Here is a 15,871-nt window from a genome sequence, read left to right as displayed (position 1 = left end):
AATTCTCTTTTGATAGTAGTAAGGAATTAACAAATGGAAGGATTGAGAAATGTGTGAAATTAATCCTTGTCACCTTCGAAAAGGGATCCTTTGACTTTCATTTACAGTTGAACTCTCGCGAACTCTCGAACAATCCAAAGTGAAAAAAATGAAACTCTGTGCAGTAGTAACATCATCAAAGAGTTTTTTGTCGTCATCATTTAAAAGTTCAAACTTGAACATGGTGGGAGAATTTGGCCTCTCCCGATCCTTTCACACATGTACTGTCGCCACTGCTTCTCTACATCATCACGCATACAGAAATCAAGTAATGACAGCAACAAGTGATGAAGAGCTGATTCGCATGAGACAATTGAAATCATCACTCTATGAACCTAAATTAATGACACCTCTATCATCAGAGATATTTAATTGGCAAGGATCGGATGCATCTGAAAAAAACAAAATTTTACACGTTAGAAATGGGTTGACTTTCACACCGTATGCTTTTGCAAGGATTTGCAATGCCAACTGTCATTTCTGCAGTGAAAATTTAGAAAGAATGCAAGATGAGAATCCTAGTTCTAAAAAGAAGATGAATTCATATCCTACTAAAAGAATCAAAGATTATGATCAGTATTTTAAAGGGCTTGAAAAATCCTTCCAAATTCTTGATAACATTCAAAAAGAAAAGGGAAAGTTAAATATGGGATTGTCACTTTCTGGATTGGAAGCAACAAGTGAACCTAATTGGTTTCAGAGATTTTGTGAATTATTGGAAAGATATCCAGATTTATTTGATGAAAAGGTTTTGTATTCGAATGGAAGTGGATTTGCTCTTTATGCTCAAGAGGTTGTTGACAGTTTGAAAAATCTTAATTTTGATAGAATTGAATTGAGTAGACAACATTTTGATGAACAAGTTAATCAGAAGATTATGAGATTTGAAAAGGTACAACCAATTCGATTGAATGATATTTATGAAAATGTCACCAAGAATGTACTTCCTCCATTATTCAAAGTTGTGAAGAATTCATGCATTCTCACTAAGGCAGGTATCTCTAATATTGAACAAGTGGAACAATATTTGGAATGGGCCATTAATTTGGGTGTAAAAAGAGTTGTCTTTAGAGAATTGTCAGTGATTGGAGAGGAAGGATATGATAATCAAAATAAGACCAAACGTTGGATTGATGAGAATAGAGTTACTATTTCATCAGTGCTCTCTCAAGTAGCTCCTACATTCTCAAATGTGAGAAAGAATTTCAATTACATGTTCACAACAATTGGATATTATTACATGAATGAGAGTTACAGATATAAGGATTCCATTGATGTGATTTTTGAGACTAGTTCCTATGATGCACTAGCTAGTTCATTTGATAAGTATCCTAATGTTGTTAATAAGCTAATTTTCCATCCGAATGGTAATTTGTCATCTGATTGGGAACAAGATTCAAACATTGTTGGTAAATTCTTTTAAATAAAATATTATTTGGAACTAGTAAGAGATAATTACATAAGGAAACACTTTTTCTTTTGTCTGCCAAGAGGGACAAACTTTGTGTGGAGATGGTTCAATAGTTGTGAAAAGAAACTCTTGGAAATTCTGCTTAGTAAACTGAGCATGACAGCTTTTGGCTCTATCGTTAATAAATTACAATACATGAGTCGAGAAACTGTCATTCCTCTCCTCTTAATATATCCATTCAATAAATAAACAATCTTTTCAAATGTTTCTCTATCAAAATGTTTCGCAACCAGGCAAATAAAGAATGGCTTTTCAGGTTCATCAATCTTGACCTTTCCTTCATAAAAGTCATTAATGATCAAGCACCTCCTTTCAATTTCAGTCCAATCTGTCAATTCCCACAAGCTTGTCAACCAAATAAAACCATCAAAAATATTGTTTGGAAACTCGTCACCAATGTAGAGATAACCACTGTCAAAGTTACAACATATTTTATGGTTGACTGCAAAATTGACCAATCCACTATATTCAAACCGTCCTTTTCTATAAATGTACTCGTGGTTATAAAATCCATCTTGAAACCAAGTCCCAAATCCAGCTCCCGTGTAGAACTTGTCACAATCATTTCCAATTGTTGAGATTGATAATTGTTTTTTTTCAAAGTTTTCAATTTTCACAAGATCTTCCACTGGAAGTTTGGAATCATTAATACAGAAATATTCCAAATTAAAGTAAGCTGTCATGAGTTTGTTTTCATTTTCCAAATCTTTCAATTGTTTGATGGAAATTGTGTCAAAACACGAAGGAATGAAGGCTCTATGAATTTTATCATTCCAAAAATTATTAATTTTAGATATCTCTGAATAGAGAGTTTTGCAAACCAAGCATAAATTTATGATATTCCTATCGTAGCCCAACAAATTATCCAGCAACAACAAAATTTCATTCAGCAAATCGGAAGACAGATCACACAGCTTTAACGACATTTTTTAGCCTAATTTGTGGGAACTTGCATGCTATGGTTCTGTGTTCAAAGAACTGTTTTCGTTTTACACTAGATTGTGTACGAAAAATCTTTGAAGAAAGCCTTCCTAGCTCAGTTGGCAGTAGCGCTGTCCTAGTAAGACAGAGGTCTTGGGTTCGATTCCCAAGGGAGGCATCTTTTATCTTTTTTAACATCCCAAATTAAATTTGGAAATAAGTATTATTAAAAAAAAATGTTTCATGATCTCTTCTTTCAAACTTCATCATTAACCAAGTATTGGCAGAAATTTCAACAAGTAGACCGTAGAAAGAAGAGAAATTTGCTGATAGGATCGAGTATTGTTACAGGAGTGGCTGTGTCATGTTATGGAATTTACAAATACTTTTACTCTAATCGGAATGAACATAAATCATCATCCGATGACGATGAACAAAATCATGAAATAGTAATATTGGATAACAGCTGTGATGAAGATGAAAATAATGGAGGAGGAGAATTGTCATCAGTCGGAGAGGCTATAGAATTTATTAATGAAATTAAATTAGAATTATCGAGTGTTGTAAATAGTATGATTTTGGATGAGAATGATTCAACCAACGCCAGAGTGATAGTTTGTGTAATTTACACATTTTCAATAGCAAATATTTTGAGTAGAGTATCATCGTCGGATTTGGAAATTATCAAGGAAATTAGAAATATATTTTCAGAAGAAGTAACTTCAGAAATTTTCGATTTTTTCATGTATGTTTATATTGAATTTTGGAATTTAATGATGAAATTCAGTGGAGCTAATTCAATTAAGGACCAGAATAATGTGTCAACGACAGATTATAGAATATTTTTCAATCGAGATTTTCCACAAGATGTAGGACTATTGAGAGAGGAGTTTGAGAATGATTTTCCATTTTACAGTGTTCTATCTAAGGTTGCTTTTAGTGTGAGCCCAAAACAATTGGAAGAATTGTGGCATCAGTATTCAAATGCTATATTCTCTCAATTTCTTTCCAATACCAAATATTCGACCTCTCCCATACTAATACCAAGTGAATTGAAAAGAGAATTGAATTCTAATATGTTTATAACAAGGAAACTTTCTGAATATGAAACGCTGCTAGATGATTTACCTTACTTTTCAGAGTTGGATTTGCAATTAGATATTTGATTATTTCATAAACTAATTTTTTTTAATAATAATACGATAATCCATCCAGCTTAAACGAAATAATTCAAATTAATCTCTAATAACAATTAAGGACTAATAAATTAATTTATTTTTGTCTTTTTGGAGTACCAAAGATTGAAAGAAGAACAACTTCAAGAAGAAGTGGCAAAGCAACATCAGGTCTCAAGAACCAAGACCAACTCTTCACACCTGAAGAAACCATAGCAAATTCAGCCAAGAATTTACCACCCTTTTTCTTGACAGCTGAAGCAACAGCATCAAGGAGGAGTGGATACTTAGCAACGAGAACAGCAGCTTCGTTAGAGAAATGGAAGTCATTAGCAAATTGGTATTCCCACATATCTTGATAGAGTTTGAGCTTATTCTTTGAAAGATCACCACCCTTAATGGCATCACCTAAAACTTCAGCAGCCATTTTACCACTATTTGAAATAGGTCAGTAAATAATTTTTAAAAAAAATAAAACATACCTATCCATAGCGTAGTGAATACCTTCACCAGTCATTGGATTAATCAAACCGCAAGCATCACCAATAACGAGAATATTATCACCGTATGAGTTAGAAATACCTCCCAATCTCAAATAAGCAGCCTTCATTTGTTGCCATTGAGGATTTGGGCCAAGAGCCTTTGTAATCAATGGATCTTCAGTTGTACAATATTCATGGAGTTTACCCAAATCATCCTTAGTTGGTTTACCACCTGGAACAATATAAGTACACAAAGAAACATCACCATCAGAGTGACAAAACATTGAACAATAACCTGGCAAAACTGGCTTAGGATAGAAGATAATGCAATTAGTTTCCATCTTGTGGTTCGAAACGTAAACTCTTGAAGAAATACCTTGTGGTTCTTCATTGACCATCTTGAGTGAGGTAGCAAGCTTAGATGGAGCACCATCAGCACAAACGAGAACTGAAGCCAAAAATTTAACTTGCTTGGTTTCACCATCTTCCTTTGGAGTGTGATTAGCAACAATAGACCACCCCTTCAATCCGACAAAGTTACGACTAACCTTGGTGACATCCATACCTTCCTTAAGATCGGCACCCATCTTTTGACAAGCACGAGCAACCTTTTCGTCCATGTGAATTCTCTTGATTGCTTTTGGTGTCCAATTATTGTCACCACTGATCTTTTCAATAGTAGCACCAGAATTTTCAATGAAACTCAAACCATTAGGACCAACAATACCTCCACTTCCCATACTGGCGACCTTTCCTTCCTTTTCTAATTCTTGTAAAACACCCATTTCCTTCAGGTATGCAAGAGTTTTGGCAGTACAACCATCTCCACAAGTCTTTTCACGTGGGAAATACTTTTGCTCCAAAACCAAAACTTTGTATCCAAACTTGGCAAGATAATAGGCACAAGTAGCTCCTGATGGACCAGCACCAACAATACAAACATCATATTCGTTTTCTTTAAGAGTTGATTGTTTAGAACGGTGAGTAGAGTTGATATTTGGATCACGGATTGCTCTAGGCTTCTTACGGAAGAGTTTTCCAATTCCACTAGCCTTGTATACATAAATCAAAATCAAGATACCACCACTGAATAAGAGCCATTTAATCAGAGCTTGTTTAGAAGGCTTTTGTTGAACCAACAACATAAGTTCATCGAATTTAGTCTTTAATAATTCACTCATCGTTATTGTTGTACAGTTATATATAATTGTTGTTGTTGTTGTTAATATTCGTTAATATTCTTTTGTGTGTGATGATAAATAGATGACGATATGATCAAACGTTTTCTCTCCGACTCGTGGTTGTACGATTTTTAGATCTTTGTCGCGAGAGGTGTGTGTTGTGAATTTTTTTCAAAGGTTGTTAACTTGCTTGGCGCTCTCTGCAAAGATTCGAACAACGAAGAACTAAAAAACCTGAGGTGTTATCTTGAAGAGTTGGAACAAGCTCACTTGGTAAGATTCATTCAATAGATTGATCATGTGTATTAGTTGTGGATAATTGAAGGTTAATTTGTGTCAATGTTAGTTTAGGAAGAGAATGTGTTCAAATGAAATCAACATTTTCATGTGGAGAAATTGAGAAATTACAGTAAAAAGCATCTCAGGAAGGATTCAATACTGGCCATGGAAATTGAACCAATAACAAGTCTTGATTGTTGTTCAACTTCTTTATTGAGAGGATACTGTAAATCGAGGGAGTTGAAAAAAGATCCTCGTTCGTGTGTGTGAAAATTTAACACATGCTAGGTAGTTGAAATTTTGCGTCTTGATTCCAGTCACACTCATCACCATCATCAAATTTTGGAATCGGACTGGCTACAATTCGCTCTAGAGAAAGCTTCCAAATAGGAGAATCGGCTTGCTAATAAGCCAGCAATTTCTATTGGTTTTTCCTACCACACACCACAGCAGAACAAACCAGAACCAATGAGTGTGTTGCAATTACAAAATCTTCAACACACCACAACAAGATTCAAACTTTGAAAAACCATCAAGGTTAAGAATCAGTTCAACAAGCCTTGAAAAAAAACCAGATTAATCGCCACGTCTCATCTGGAAGGTAAAAATTCAAAACACATGACAAGAAACAACTACCCACCTCCTCCTAGTTATGCTCGTCATAGTAGTAGTGGTTCATCGATGATCAATAATAATAACCAACTCTTGTTGGATACTTTGATGTATCTTACAAGTGTGTTTGGTAAGACATCATCACAAGGGAGAAATATCATCAATCAATTTAATAGTTCAAATAATCAGCAAATTTCATCAATTATTTCTCATAATTTAACGAGAGCAGTCACTAACAAGGTATCAACAAAGAACAAATCATCCAAATGGTCCTATTTATACAAGATTGTACTTCCAGCTGTTGCAATTGTTGGCTTATCAACACTTGGTTATAAATTGTACAAACAAATTCAGTCGACAAGAGAATTTCTCGAAGGTTTGGATGAATCCGAGGCTGAAGAACAAACACAAATCAAAAAGGCACCAGTTAAAAAACTAGTTTGGACACCAAAGAGTGTCAGCAGTGATATTATTTCGTCACTTGATAAGCAAAAGAAGGTGATTAATATTTTGGTCTTGTATGGTACAGAATTCGGGTTTTCAAAACAAGTTGGTATGAAAATTTGTGAGGAAATTGTGGAAAAGTTGAATAACAAGGATGACTTTGTCTTTGTTCCTAGATTATTAGATTTGAAACACTACAATGTGATAGATTGGAGTCAAGAAAGCTGTGTCATTTCAGTTTGTTCAACGTATGGAGAAGGAGTGCCTCCAAATGCAGCCCTATCATTCTTTGAATCGATGCAAGAAAAGAAAGACAAATCAATTGAAACCACCTCTAATATTTATTACTCTGTACTTGCATTAGGTGATAAGAGTTATACACACTTTTGTAGATCAGGGAAAACACTTGATTCTTTGTTTGAGAGCAAGTTTATACAATCGGAGAGGATTCATGATAGAGTTGACATTGATAGAGACGATTGGAGATCTATTAATAAGTGGCTTAACGGAGTTGTTCAACAAATCACTGAGAGAAGAGCCAATTTTACAGTTAATTCACCTCTTTTGGACTATTTACAAAGTGATTCTGCCAATGCATTGTCAACAACAACTCAGTACGACAGAACAAATCCATTCTTTGCTAAGGTGACAGAAAATAGAAGAATATGCATTGATGAATCCAATCCAAAAGACATTAGAGAATGTGTTCACTTTTGTTTTGATTTGTTGGATGATAAGAGCTTGAAATATGAATGTGGTGACGCTCTGGGAGTCCTTCCTGAGAATGATTCTCAAGTTACAGAGACACTCTTCAAGTATTTGAGTGATTTCTTTACTTGTGAGCATGGATCTAGTGCTTCCCCACTCGTTAATGCACCAAGCAACTATTTCTCACCTGCAGAAAGCTCTCCATTCAAGAATGCTGATAGTGGTATGCCAGAATATATTACCCTCAAGGAAGCCATTACAAGATTCTACGATCTTAAGCAAGTCAGTGCCTCACTGCTGCAATTACTTCACGATAAGCAAGATTTCACTGGCATGGAAGATTTGAAAACCAAATTGGACAATATTTTGCATGACGAAAGTACTCTTAATTCCTACATTGAGGATAGATGGGTAGAGGATGTTTTGGAAGATTTCCTCATCCCTCTCGTTCACAAATCGAACAAGAATACTTACACCAAGTCTAAAATAACTATTCAAAACATTGTCGATCAATTCAAAGTGCTTGTACCAAGATATTACTCAATCAGTTCATCAGCTGTTGAAACTAAGAATGAAAAGGCAACAATAACTGTTTCCATTGTAACTTATAATACCCTTAATAAGAATAGAAAGGGTGTAGCCACTAACTTCCTCAAACATCAATCCATAGTACCAATATTTATTTCGAAGAATAGAGATTTCAAGCTGCCATCAGACACTAGCACACCAATTATTATGATTGGCCCAGGAACAGGTATTGCACCATTCATGGGATTCATCCAAGAACGATTAAATTTGCAGGCAAAGGGAAGAAATATTCTCTTCTTTGGTTGCAGAGATAGAAATAAGGACTTTTTATATAGAACCGAGTTGGAAAATTGGTCAAAGAATAATTCCATTGAATTACATACTGCCTTTTCTAGAGAAGACCCAAAGAAGAAGGTCTATGTGCAAGATTTAATTCTTGAAAATTCAGAATCACTTTACAATTTGATTGTTAAAGAAAATGCCCACATTTACATTTGTGGTGATGGATCTTCAATGTGCCCTGCTGTGATTGAGACTTTCAAGAATATTTTCATCAAACATGAATCACTTTCCAATGACCAAGCCACTCTCAAGATGGAAGAATTGGAACATGAAAAGAGATTATGTAGAGATGTTTGGTAAATAAATGAGATTTTTACAATGAGGGTCGAATCATTTGGAAAAATCGTAATTACGAGAAGGAGAAAAAGGATCAATTGCTTGTTGTGAGATGTTGCGAATCATTTAAACATGTTCAAGGATTAATAATGGTCAACACATTTTTGAAGAGTCACCAAGGTAAGTCATATCACCGACCTGTCTGTCACTTGTTAGTTTTAAAAAAATGTCTGTCATCGCCACAACAGCACAGACCTCTAAAAACTACAAACAAGAAATCATCAGCATAAAAAACAAATCAGAAAACAAATATTGTGCTGATTGTTTAGCAACAGAAACAGCATGGGCTTCAACTAATCTTGGTGTTTTTGTTTGTATCAATTGTTCGGGTGTTCACCGATCAATGGGAACACACATTTCCAAAGTGAAATCAGTTGAATTGGATGAATGGAATGATGAAGAACAATATGAAGTAATGAATAGAGTAGGAAATGTAGAAGCTAATGCATATTGGGAATGTAATTTATTTCCTTTTGAAAAACCATCTGCTCACGACAAGTAGTATGTATTGTTTATATAATAATTATGAATGTTTATTATATTGATGTGTTACCTGTGTGATGATTGATGATGAATTGTTGAAAATGATCACTTTCGAATAATATCGGATAATGATTGATGAATTTTGAATTTTTTGACAATTGATTAATAACGTAACACTGTGTTGAATTGATATAACATTCTTGTTGTTGTGTGTGTATTGCATCATTGATTATTAAACAGTTCATTTAGAAAAAAGTTTATTACAGATAAATATGTAAAAAAGTTGTACATTCCAACTCTGGAAAATGGTGATTACAGACTCGAGAGAGAATTTGATATTTCATTAACAAGTAAAAAGGGAAATGTTACCAAACAAGGGGCAAAGAGAAAGAACTGGAAGAAGAGATGGTTCGTTCTTCATGATGACACACTTTCCTATTATAAGAGTCAAAATGATTCGTATCCGGCTGGAAGTGTTAAAATTGAAGTTGACAGTCTTGTCATGTTTGTTGATGAATTTCAAATTGGAAAAAAGAACTGTTTTGCTATTGTAACAAAGAATAGAAATTATTATATGGTTTGTGATTTGGAGGAAGAAGTTAGTGAATGGGTTTATGCTCTTCGTGCAAGTGTTTATTATGCAAATTTGAAAAAAGTTTACAATGATCCAAGAAATTTCCTTCGTGGGGATCAAGCAAAGAGAGTTGAAAAGAAGGGTGTTTTAAAGAAACAGGGAGGTAGTTTTAAGAGTATCAAGACTAGATTCTTTGTTTTGAAAGACAGTGCATTGTCCTATTATAAGAGTGAAAAGGAAATGGAACCAATTGATTCGATTGATTTGAAGGGAACTCGTGTGGAAGCAACTAAAAATACCAAATGTGGAATTACTTTACACACTGTTGGGAGACAATATTTCTTCTTGGCCGAGTCTGAACGTGATAGAGAGGAGTGGATTGATGCCATTAATAATGTTACAAAAATGTTGAATGAAGGTGAATTGATTCAGAAAAAATCGATTGCCATTCATCAACTTATTCTTAACAGAATTAAGGAAGCCAAGAAGGAAAAGGCAAATGACATTTTGAGTGAACAAGTTTCTCCTCACTCTCCAATGATGTGGAAGAGTTTGTCTTTCCACAGATGTAGAAATCAATTCTTGGAAAAGACTGAAAATGTTGAAAAGATCAACAATGAAGGAATTGCCAATCCAGTTGACCGTTTGAGGAAACTCTACCAAGAAGGAAAACTCTCAAAGCTCTCTTCTGTACACGACGATTCAGGAGATATGAGTGCTTCCAACCGTGTTTCATTAATGTTTCCAGAGGGAATGAAAAACCTCACAAGCCATGCCCAAGATATGGATCTCACCTCTCAAAACATGAGAGTTTCCCTCTTTGCACATGCTTCTCCAATGCAAATTTCAACTTCACCAGGTTCTGCAATCATCTCTCCACCAAATTCTCAATCACCAAATGGTGGTACAACCACTCCAGGTAGCAGCAACAGTTTGTCATCTTATATGGGAAGCAGTTCTGATGTCAAGATTCAAGATATCAAATTATCTGACAAGGAGAAAAAGACAAAAAAGATAAAGAAGGACAAGTTAATGATTGAACACGAAGCATCCAATGACGACGATCATGCAATGGAAATTATGATTAAGGACTCATTCTCAGTTTCTAGAACTACCAATCAAGTACGTGAATCTGATGATTTGGACGATTTGGATGATTTAATTAATCGTACTGAAAATATCAAACTAAACTATGAAACTGAATCAGGTACAGACGATGAAACTGATTCATCTTCTGATGGAAAGGGAGAATTTACCTCAGTTTCACTCAATACACCTTCAGATAATAGAAAATCCAACAGTTCCAGAAGAATAATCGAATCAGATTCCGATAATTCTGACGAGGAAATTTCACTCAACACCACAACAGTGAAACCAAATTCTTCCAACAACTCAACGGTCAACTCTGGAAAGATTATCCTCAAAGATCACCACTCTGATTCAGATTCAGATTCTGAACAAGATGATGAGGAAGAACTTGTTGGAGCAACCTTCTCAGTCAAACCAACAATTTCACTCCAGCAGTCAACCAACTCTGTTTCACTCAATTCACCAGGATCTAATTTATCAACACCATCCACCAAAATCAAAACAAGAATAAGCAAAACATCAGACAAGACCAAACGTGTTAAGAAGAATCAATCTACATTCAGAAGAATGCATCGACTTGTTGAAGGTCAATTAGAAACTTTGGGCATTGAAATTGAATAAAGAATTAAACTTTGTACTATATTCCCGCTAAAATATACTGAACTAAACGTATCTCCAATTCGAATACTATTTGTTTTTACTGCTTTACAATATTTTGTATTAAAATTTCACATCCAATCATGAGCATGACATCCACTGACATATTCGAATAATTAGCCTCTTTCTCATTGTAAGCACTTCAGTCGCACCATAATTGGATTATCCTTCCCAATTCTAACAAGAATGCGAACTATTCCAGCATGAGTTTTGTCGTTCTTCAACAACAAGCACTCTATTTCGTTCCTTTCTGTGTATTGTTCAGTTTGCAAAATAGCAAAAAATATGACTACATCACTTACTGAACCACTTTCTGGTTCTGCTGGAAGAGAGTTGTCTTCGTGGGAGAAGACCAAGAAGGTTCTCAGAACAATCTCTCGTAATACAATTGGTAATAGAAGATTGAGAATGTATTTGCTGTCTGTTTTCAAGGTTTGTTTTTAAATTTCTTTCGAATTGTTTATTAGAATGTTCAATACTTTGTATCCATGTTTAATGGCCTTGTTGATTGTTGTTATGATGACAATGTTCGCTTTGATCGTTTTTGGTGATTTTCTCACTTTTTGCAACACTCTATTCGAAATATTTCTCATTGAAACATTTAATTCCATCACCATTTACAGATTGTAGTCATTTCCTTCGTTCAAGCAAACGATTTATTGGGCATCACAACTGGCCATCTCGTCGATGGTGAAACCGATGTCCAATTCGGATTGAAAATTACTTCCTACATTGCCATGATTTGTATTCCAATCCTATTCACATTCCGTTACATTCGTGAATTGATTGCTGTGAAGAGAAAGAAACCACTCACCATCTGGATCAATTGGATCGAAAGCATTATTTATTTCATCTTTTGCATTTATTCATTTGCCACTGGTATTATTCACTTTGTTTATTTAGGTCGTGAGTATGATTACAATTACAATAAGAGAAAGAAGGATCCTGCCTACTTTGCCAACAAATCAGCAAGTTTGGAGGAACATTTGGCTGTTGAAATTTTGGAAGTTTTGGTGCAGTGGTATGTGATTTTTGAAAAGGCCACTCACTACACTCATGCCAGTAAGTATTATTCACTTGTTTAAATTGTTAAATTTGACTCAATGTGTGAAAATTGTGTGTTAATTGCCATTTATTGAAATTCTTTTAATACTTGTTCATTGAATTACTTGAATGGAAATTATTAATAATGAATAATAATAATAACTTTAGGTCACAGTGTTTCAATCTTCTTGGCTAGACCTGTTCATGTTGGTCATCATGACGATCACAGTAGTGAATATAAATTGGTTTCTCAACACGAGGATGACGATGGAGGTGATGATGATCATCATGAATAAGTCATATATTTACATAATAAACCATTTGTATTTATTGGATATTTCATTAGGGAATTTAAAACTCCAGGTTGTTTCTCTAGAAGAAGGCAAATATTTTGAACAATAAGCCTTGTTATCTTATTTGTTATGGTTTTATTAATAAACAAAAATGCAAAGCATAAATTGGTGTTCAACACTAATAGCTACACTTCCTTCCAGTGACTTGAAGCAATTTTCTCTATTTTCATATTGAGTAACCAATTATAAATAATAAGAAGGCGTCGATGGTTTAGTGGTAGAATACGGCGTTGCCATCGCCGTGACCCGGGTTCAATTCCCGGTCGACGCAGAAATTATTTTGTATTTTTATGATTATTCAATGTCGTGAACTAAATTTTGCACCTCATAATATAGACATATTTTTCTATGATATTCTCTTTTTTCATGAGATTTTATAAGGTATTCATTGAAATTTAAAGCCCTGGGTCAATACAAAAAATTACCTCTAAATAATATTAAAACAAATAATAATTTAAAAAAATTGAAAACAAATGGCTAGGCGCAAACAAAACAAGAGGAAATTAGAAGAAATAGTTGCGAGTGATGACGATTCATCGGAAGATGAAGTTGAAAACATTGATGAGGAAAAAGATGAAGAAATAACAACAGAAACCAACAATCAAGATATAGGCGACAATGATAGGAATAATGAAGACCAATCACTGCACAATTCCATATTATTCGATTTTAGAAATTCAAAGAACGTCATTCAATGTTCTAAAGAAATTGATGCCATTCGGAAATTAAAGAATGATCATACAATTCGCATGTTGAAGGAAAAATTAATTGCAACAATTTTAATTCAAGTCAAGGAATTGATGAAGGACAATTTTAATGAAAAGTTGATGAAAAAGTTTGAAGGATATTTGAAAGATAATCTTAAACATAGAAAAATTCATGGAAATACTCAATTTTTCATTCAGAAAGATTCATCCAAAGAGATGAATTTATTGTTTTTTGAGAGTTTGGAAGAGATTGCTCAAGGTTGGATAAAAACTGGATTGGAGGGTGTTGTCAATGAACCAGTGCAATGTCTAATGACTGGTAGCAATGGAAAAACAATGAAATTTGAATCTTCCTTCATTATTATCTATGCAAAGAATAGTCTTGGAAAGAAATTTGCATTCAAATACTTGATTTGTAAAAATACTGATTCAAGTGCATGGAGTTTTGTTGGAGGAAAGAAATCACGACCTTCCGAGTCGGGTATGGAATGCTGTCTAAGAGAAATGAGAGAAGAATTGTATGGATATTCAATCAATGCAGAGAAAAGTGTAATGAATGGACCATTTACAAAGTTTGAAACAAATTTCATATATGCACATGAAGTAGAATGGGACAGGACAGATGCTATTGTAGAGAATTTAATGAAAAATTACAAAAAGTTGAAGGAAAATAATGAGCTCATGACATTTAATGCAGTTGAAATATCTCGAACAATTTCACAACAAGATAATTTTCTGGATAGCTTGTTGAATTTACTGAAAAAGTACGAATTCACAGAAGAGATTTGTGATTACAAATTCATTGATTCAATAGATTTGTGTAAGGAGAAGGGAGGAAGAAGTTCCTTTCTGAAAAAGCTCCATACTAAATTTGTAACCAAAATTTCCAAAACTCTCAAACAAAAGAAGACAAAGAAAAAGAAGGTTAAGAAAAATGTTAAAAAGAAGAAGAAATAAAAAGGATACAAAGCGAAATTCAGTAGAACCCTCTCTCATGGAGGCAGTCCTTAATTTCAACCATTTCAAAACTCTTGTAAACAACACATTCAATTTTCCATAGATGAATAATAAATTGTAAACAACACATTCAATTATTTCCTATTTCAAAAAAAAAATGGCAGAACGTAAAGCAACAAACAAGTACATTCCACCAGATTTTGATCCGAAAAAACACAAATCAATTAATGGATATCATCACTCTCATCCATTGAGACAACGTGCAAGTAAATTGAAAGCCTCTTCATCTTCCGATATTGATGATGAACGAATAGGATCTTTGGTCATTCGTTTCGAGATGCCATACAATGCTATCTGTACTCATTGCTCAAAAGGCATTGCAAAAGGAACACGATTCAATGCTCGGAAGAAACAAGTTGGATTGTTTGGAGGAAATAATAATAATTTAAATAATTCCGAAAATTTAAATAATGATTCAGAAAATTCAGGAACAAATACTCTAGATCATGTTAAAGTAAAATTGGAAGAAACAGATGATAGTAATAATAATATTAATTCTGATACATTTAACATGAACAATGAAAAGAAGGAAAAAACTCTAACAATGCCAATTTATTCATTTGTTATGAAATGTTATGATTGTTCGGGAAGATTGGAGATTAGAACCAATCCTGAACAATTAACCTATGATTGTGTGAGTGGAATAAAGTGGAAGAGTCAAGGACTGAACATTAGCAATGATGCCGATGTATCTAATTTGGATGTTAATGATACCCGTTCGGAAATGATTGTGATTGGACAAGATTTGGAAAGTATGGATTCAATGCAGAGAATTAATCATGAAAAAGAGGATTTAGTGAAAGCAGAAAGTGCCATCCCTCAACTGGAATCAATTATTAAACTCAATAAGAGACAAGAGAACGATTTCGAGTCAAATTTTCAGCTAAGAGCTTCTCACAGACAATTAAGAAAGAGTGAGAAGGAAGCTTGCAAGAATTTGGGACAAAGATTGGGAGCTAACTTTGTTAATTCCTATACACTACGTTCATTGTTACCTGAAGAAACACTTGAGGATGGAATTATTGCCAAACAAGAATTGTCAACTCGTGTGAAAAAGAGAAACATTGAAGGAACATCATCCGCCTCAATATTTAACGCTTCCAAATCCTCACAACCATTGAAACCAAATGAAATAACCAAGATGGCCAAAGAGTTAAAAAAAAGAAAGTTGACCAACTCTACACAACAGGAAATAACATCTCCCAAAAGCTCGGCGACGTGTGAAAATTCAAAGTGGACTCTACAGAGAGCCAAATTTACTAATACGAAATCATCAATTTCAGGTTGTTCTGCATTGCTGCAAGGATTGAATCAATACAAAGATGAGGAAGATGATTGAATATGTTGACTGATCGCCAAAAGATGACCAATATTTAAAAACTATTCAATGTAGCTCACTGTGATGAGACTTAACACGTGGTAATTCGGT

General features: G+C 34.2%; 9 protein-coding genes and 2 non-coding genes across 11 annotated transcripts; 9 read left to right on the top strand and 2 right to left on the bottom strand.

Annotated features, from left to right (window-relative positions):
* Positions 1-310: 310 nt before the first annotated feature.
* On the top strand, positions 311-1,462 carry NAEGRDRAFT_69217 (uncharacterized protein; the record flags this gene model as incomplete). Its single annotated transcript, XM_002675556.1, has 1 exon — positions 311-1,462. One exon carries the CDS (start codon positions 311-313, stop codon positions 1,460-1,462), a length of 1,152 nt encoding a protein of 383 aa, XP_002675602.1.
* A 32-nt stretch (positions 1,463-1,494) lies between these two features.
* Positions 1,495-2,436, bottom strand: NAEGRDRAFT_69216 (uncharacterized protein; the record flags this gene model as incomplete). Its single annotated transcript, XM_002675473.1, has 1 exon — positions 1,495-2,436. One exon carries the CDS (start codon positions 2,434-2,436, stop codon positions 1,495-1,497), a length of 942 nt encoding a protein of 313 aa, XP_002675519.1.
* A 99-nt stretch (positions 2,437-2,535) lies between these two features.
* NAEGRDRAFT_t400 lies at positions 2,536-2,609 on the top strand. The gene has a single exon. It is a non-coding gene; the product is annotated as a tRNA-Thr (tRNA).
* A 58-nt stretch (positions 2,610-2,667) lies between these two features.
* Positions 2,668-3,597, top strand: NAEGRDRAFT_69215 (uncharacterized protein; the record flags this gene model as incomplete). Its single annotated transcript, XM_002675555.1, has 1 exon — positions 2,668-3,597. The coding sequence occupies one exon, from the start codon at positions 2,668-2,670 to the stop codon at positions 3,595-3,597; it is 930 nt and encodes a 309-aa protein (XP_002675601.1).
* An 88-nt stretch (positions 3,598-3,685) lies between these two features.
* NAEGRDRAFT_56214 (CMF receptor CMFR1) lies at positions 3,686-5,440 on the bottom strand. Its single transcript, XM_002675472.1, has 2 exons — positions 4,089-5,440; positions 3,686-4,040 (listed from the first exon to the last, which is right to left on the bottom strand). The coding sequence occupies exons 1-2, from the start codon at positions 5,267-5,269 to the stop codon at positions 3,704-3,706; spliced, it is 1,518 nt and encodes a 505-aa protein (XP_002675518.1). The 5' UTR covers positions 5,270-5,440; the 3' UTR covers positions 3,686-3,703.
* A 726-nt stretch (positions 5,441-6,166) lies between these two features.
* NAEGRDRAFT_69213 (uncharacterized protein) lies at positions 6,167-8,482 on the top strand (the record flags this gene model as incomplete). The annotated part of the gene is made up of 1 exon (XM_002675554.1): positions 6,167-8,482. One exon carries the CDS (start codon positions 6,167-6,169, stop codon positions 8,480-8,482), a length of 2,316 nt encoding a protein of 771 aa, XP_002675600.1.
* Positions 8,483-8,684: 202 nt separating this feature from the next.
* Positions 8,685-11,305, top strand: NAEGRDRAFT_80244 (arfGTPase-activating protein; the record flags this gene model as incomplete). Its single annotated transcript, XM_002675553.1, has 2 exons — positions 8,685-9,016; positions 9,251-11,305. The coding sequence occupies 2 exons, from the start codon at positions 8,685-8,687 to the stop codon at positions 11,283-11,285; spliced, it is 2,367 nt and encodes a 788-aa protein (XP_002675599.1). The 3' UTR covers positions 11,286-11,305.
* Positions 11,306-11,606: 301 nt separating this feature from the next.
* On the top strand, positions 11,607-12,699 carry NAEGRDRAFT_80243 (uncharacterized protein; the record flags this gene model as incomplete). Its single annotated transcript, XM_002675552.1, has 3 exons — positions 11,607-11,753; positions 11,945-12,383; positions 12,534-12,699. 3 exons carry the CDS (start codon positions 11,607-11,609, stop codon positions 12,659-12,661), a joined length of 714 nt encoding a protein of 237 aa, XP_002675598.1. The 3' UTR covers positions 12,662-12,699.
* Positions 12,700-12,918: 219 nt separating this feature from the next.
* On the top strand, positions 12,919-12,989 carry NAEGRDRAFT_t401. Its single transcript has one exon. It is a non-coding gene; the product is annotated as a tRNA-Gly (tRNA).
* Positions 12,990-13,191: 202 nt separating this feature from the next.
* NAEGRDRAFT_69210 (uncharacterized protein) lies at positions 13,192-14,382 on the top strand (the record flags this gene model as incomplete). Its single annotated transcript, XM_002675551.1, has 1 exon — positions 13,192-14,382. One exon carries the CDS (start codon positions 13,192-13,194, stop codon positions 14,380-14,382), a length of 1,191 nt encoding a protein of 396 aa, XP_002675597.1.
* A 157-nt stretch (positions 14,383-14,539) lies between these two features.
* On the top strand, positions 14,540-15,781 carry NAEGRDRAFT_50173 (uncharacterized protein; the record flags this gene model as incomplete). The annotated part of the gene is made up of 1 exon (XM_002675550.1): positions 14,540-15,781. The coding sequence occupies one exon, from the start codon at positions 14,540-14,542 to the stop codon at positions 15,779-15,781; it is 1,242 nt and encodes a 413-aa protein (XP_002675596.1).
* Between the last annotated feature and the right edge of the window lie 90 nt (positions 15,782-15,871).

This window comes from Naegleria gruberi, assembly GCF_000004985.1.
Source record: "Naegleria gruberi genomic scaffold NAEGRscaffold_33, whole genome shotgun sequence".
Taxonomy (NCBI): Eukaryota; Heterolobosea; class Eutetramitea; order Acrasida; family Naegleriidae; genus Naegleria; species Naegleria gruberi.
The sequence above is the reverse complement of the archived record's forward strand: the minus strand, read 5'-3'. Positions and strand labels throughout refer to the sequence as shown.

Coding starts and splice junctions, on each gene's coding strand:
- NAEGRDRAFT_56214 (XM_002675472.1), bottom strand. CDS start 5,269: ATGAGTGAATTATTAAAGACTAAATTCGATGAACTTATGTTGTTGGTT. Junction 4,041..4,088: donor ATTCACTACGCTATGGATAG/GTATGTTTTATT, acceptor TATTTCAAATAG/TGGTAAAATGGCTGCTGAAG.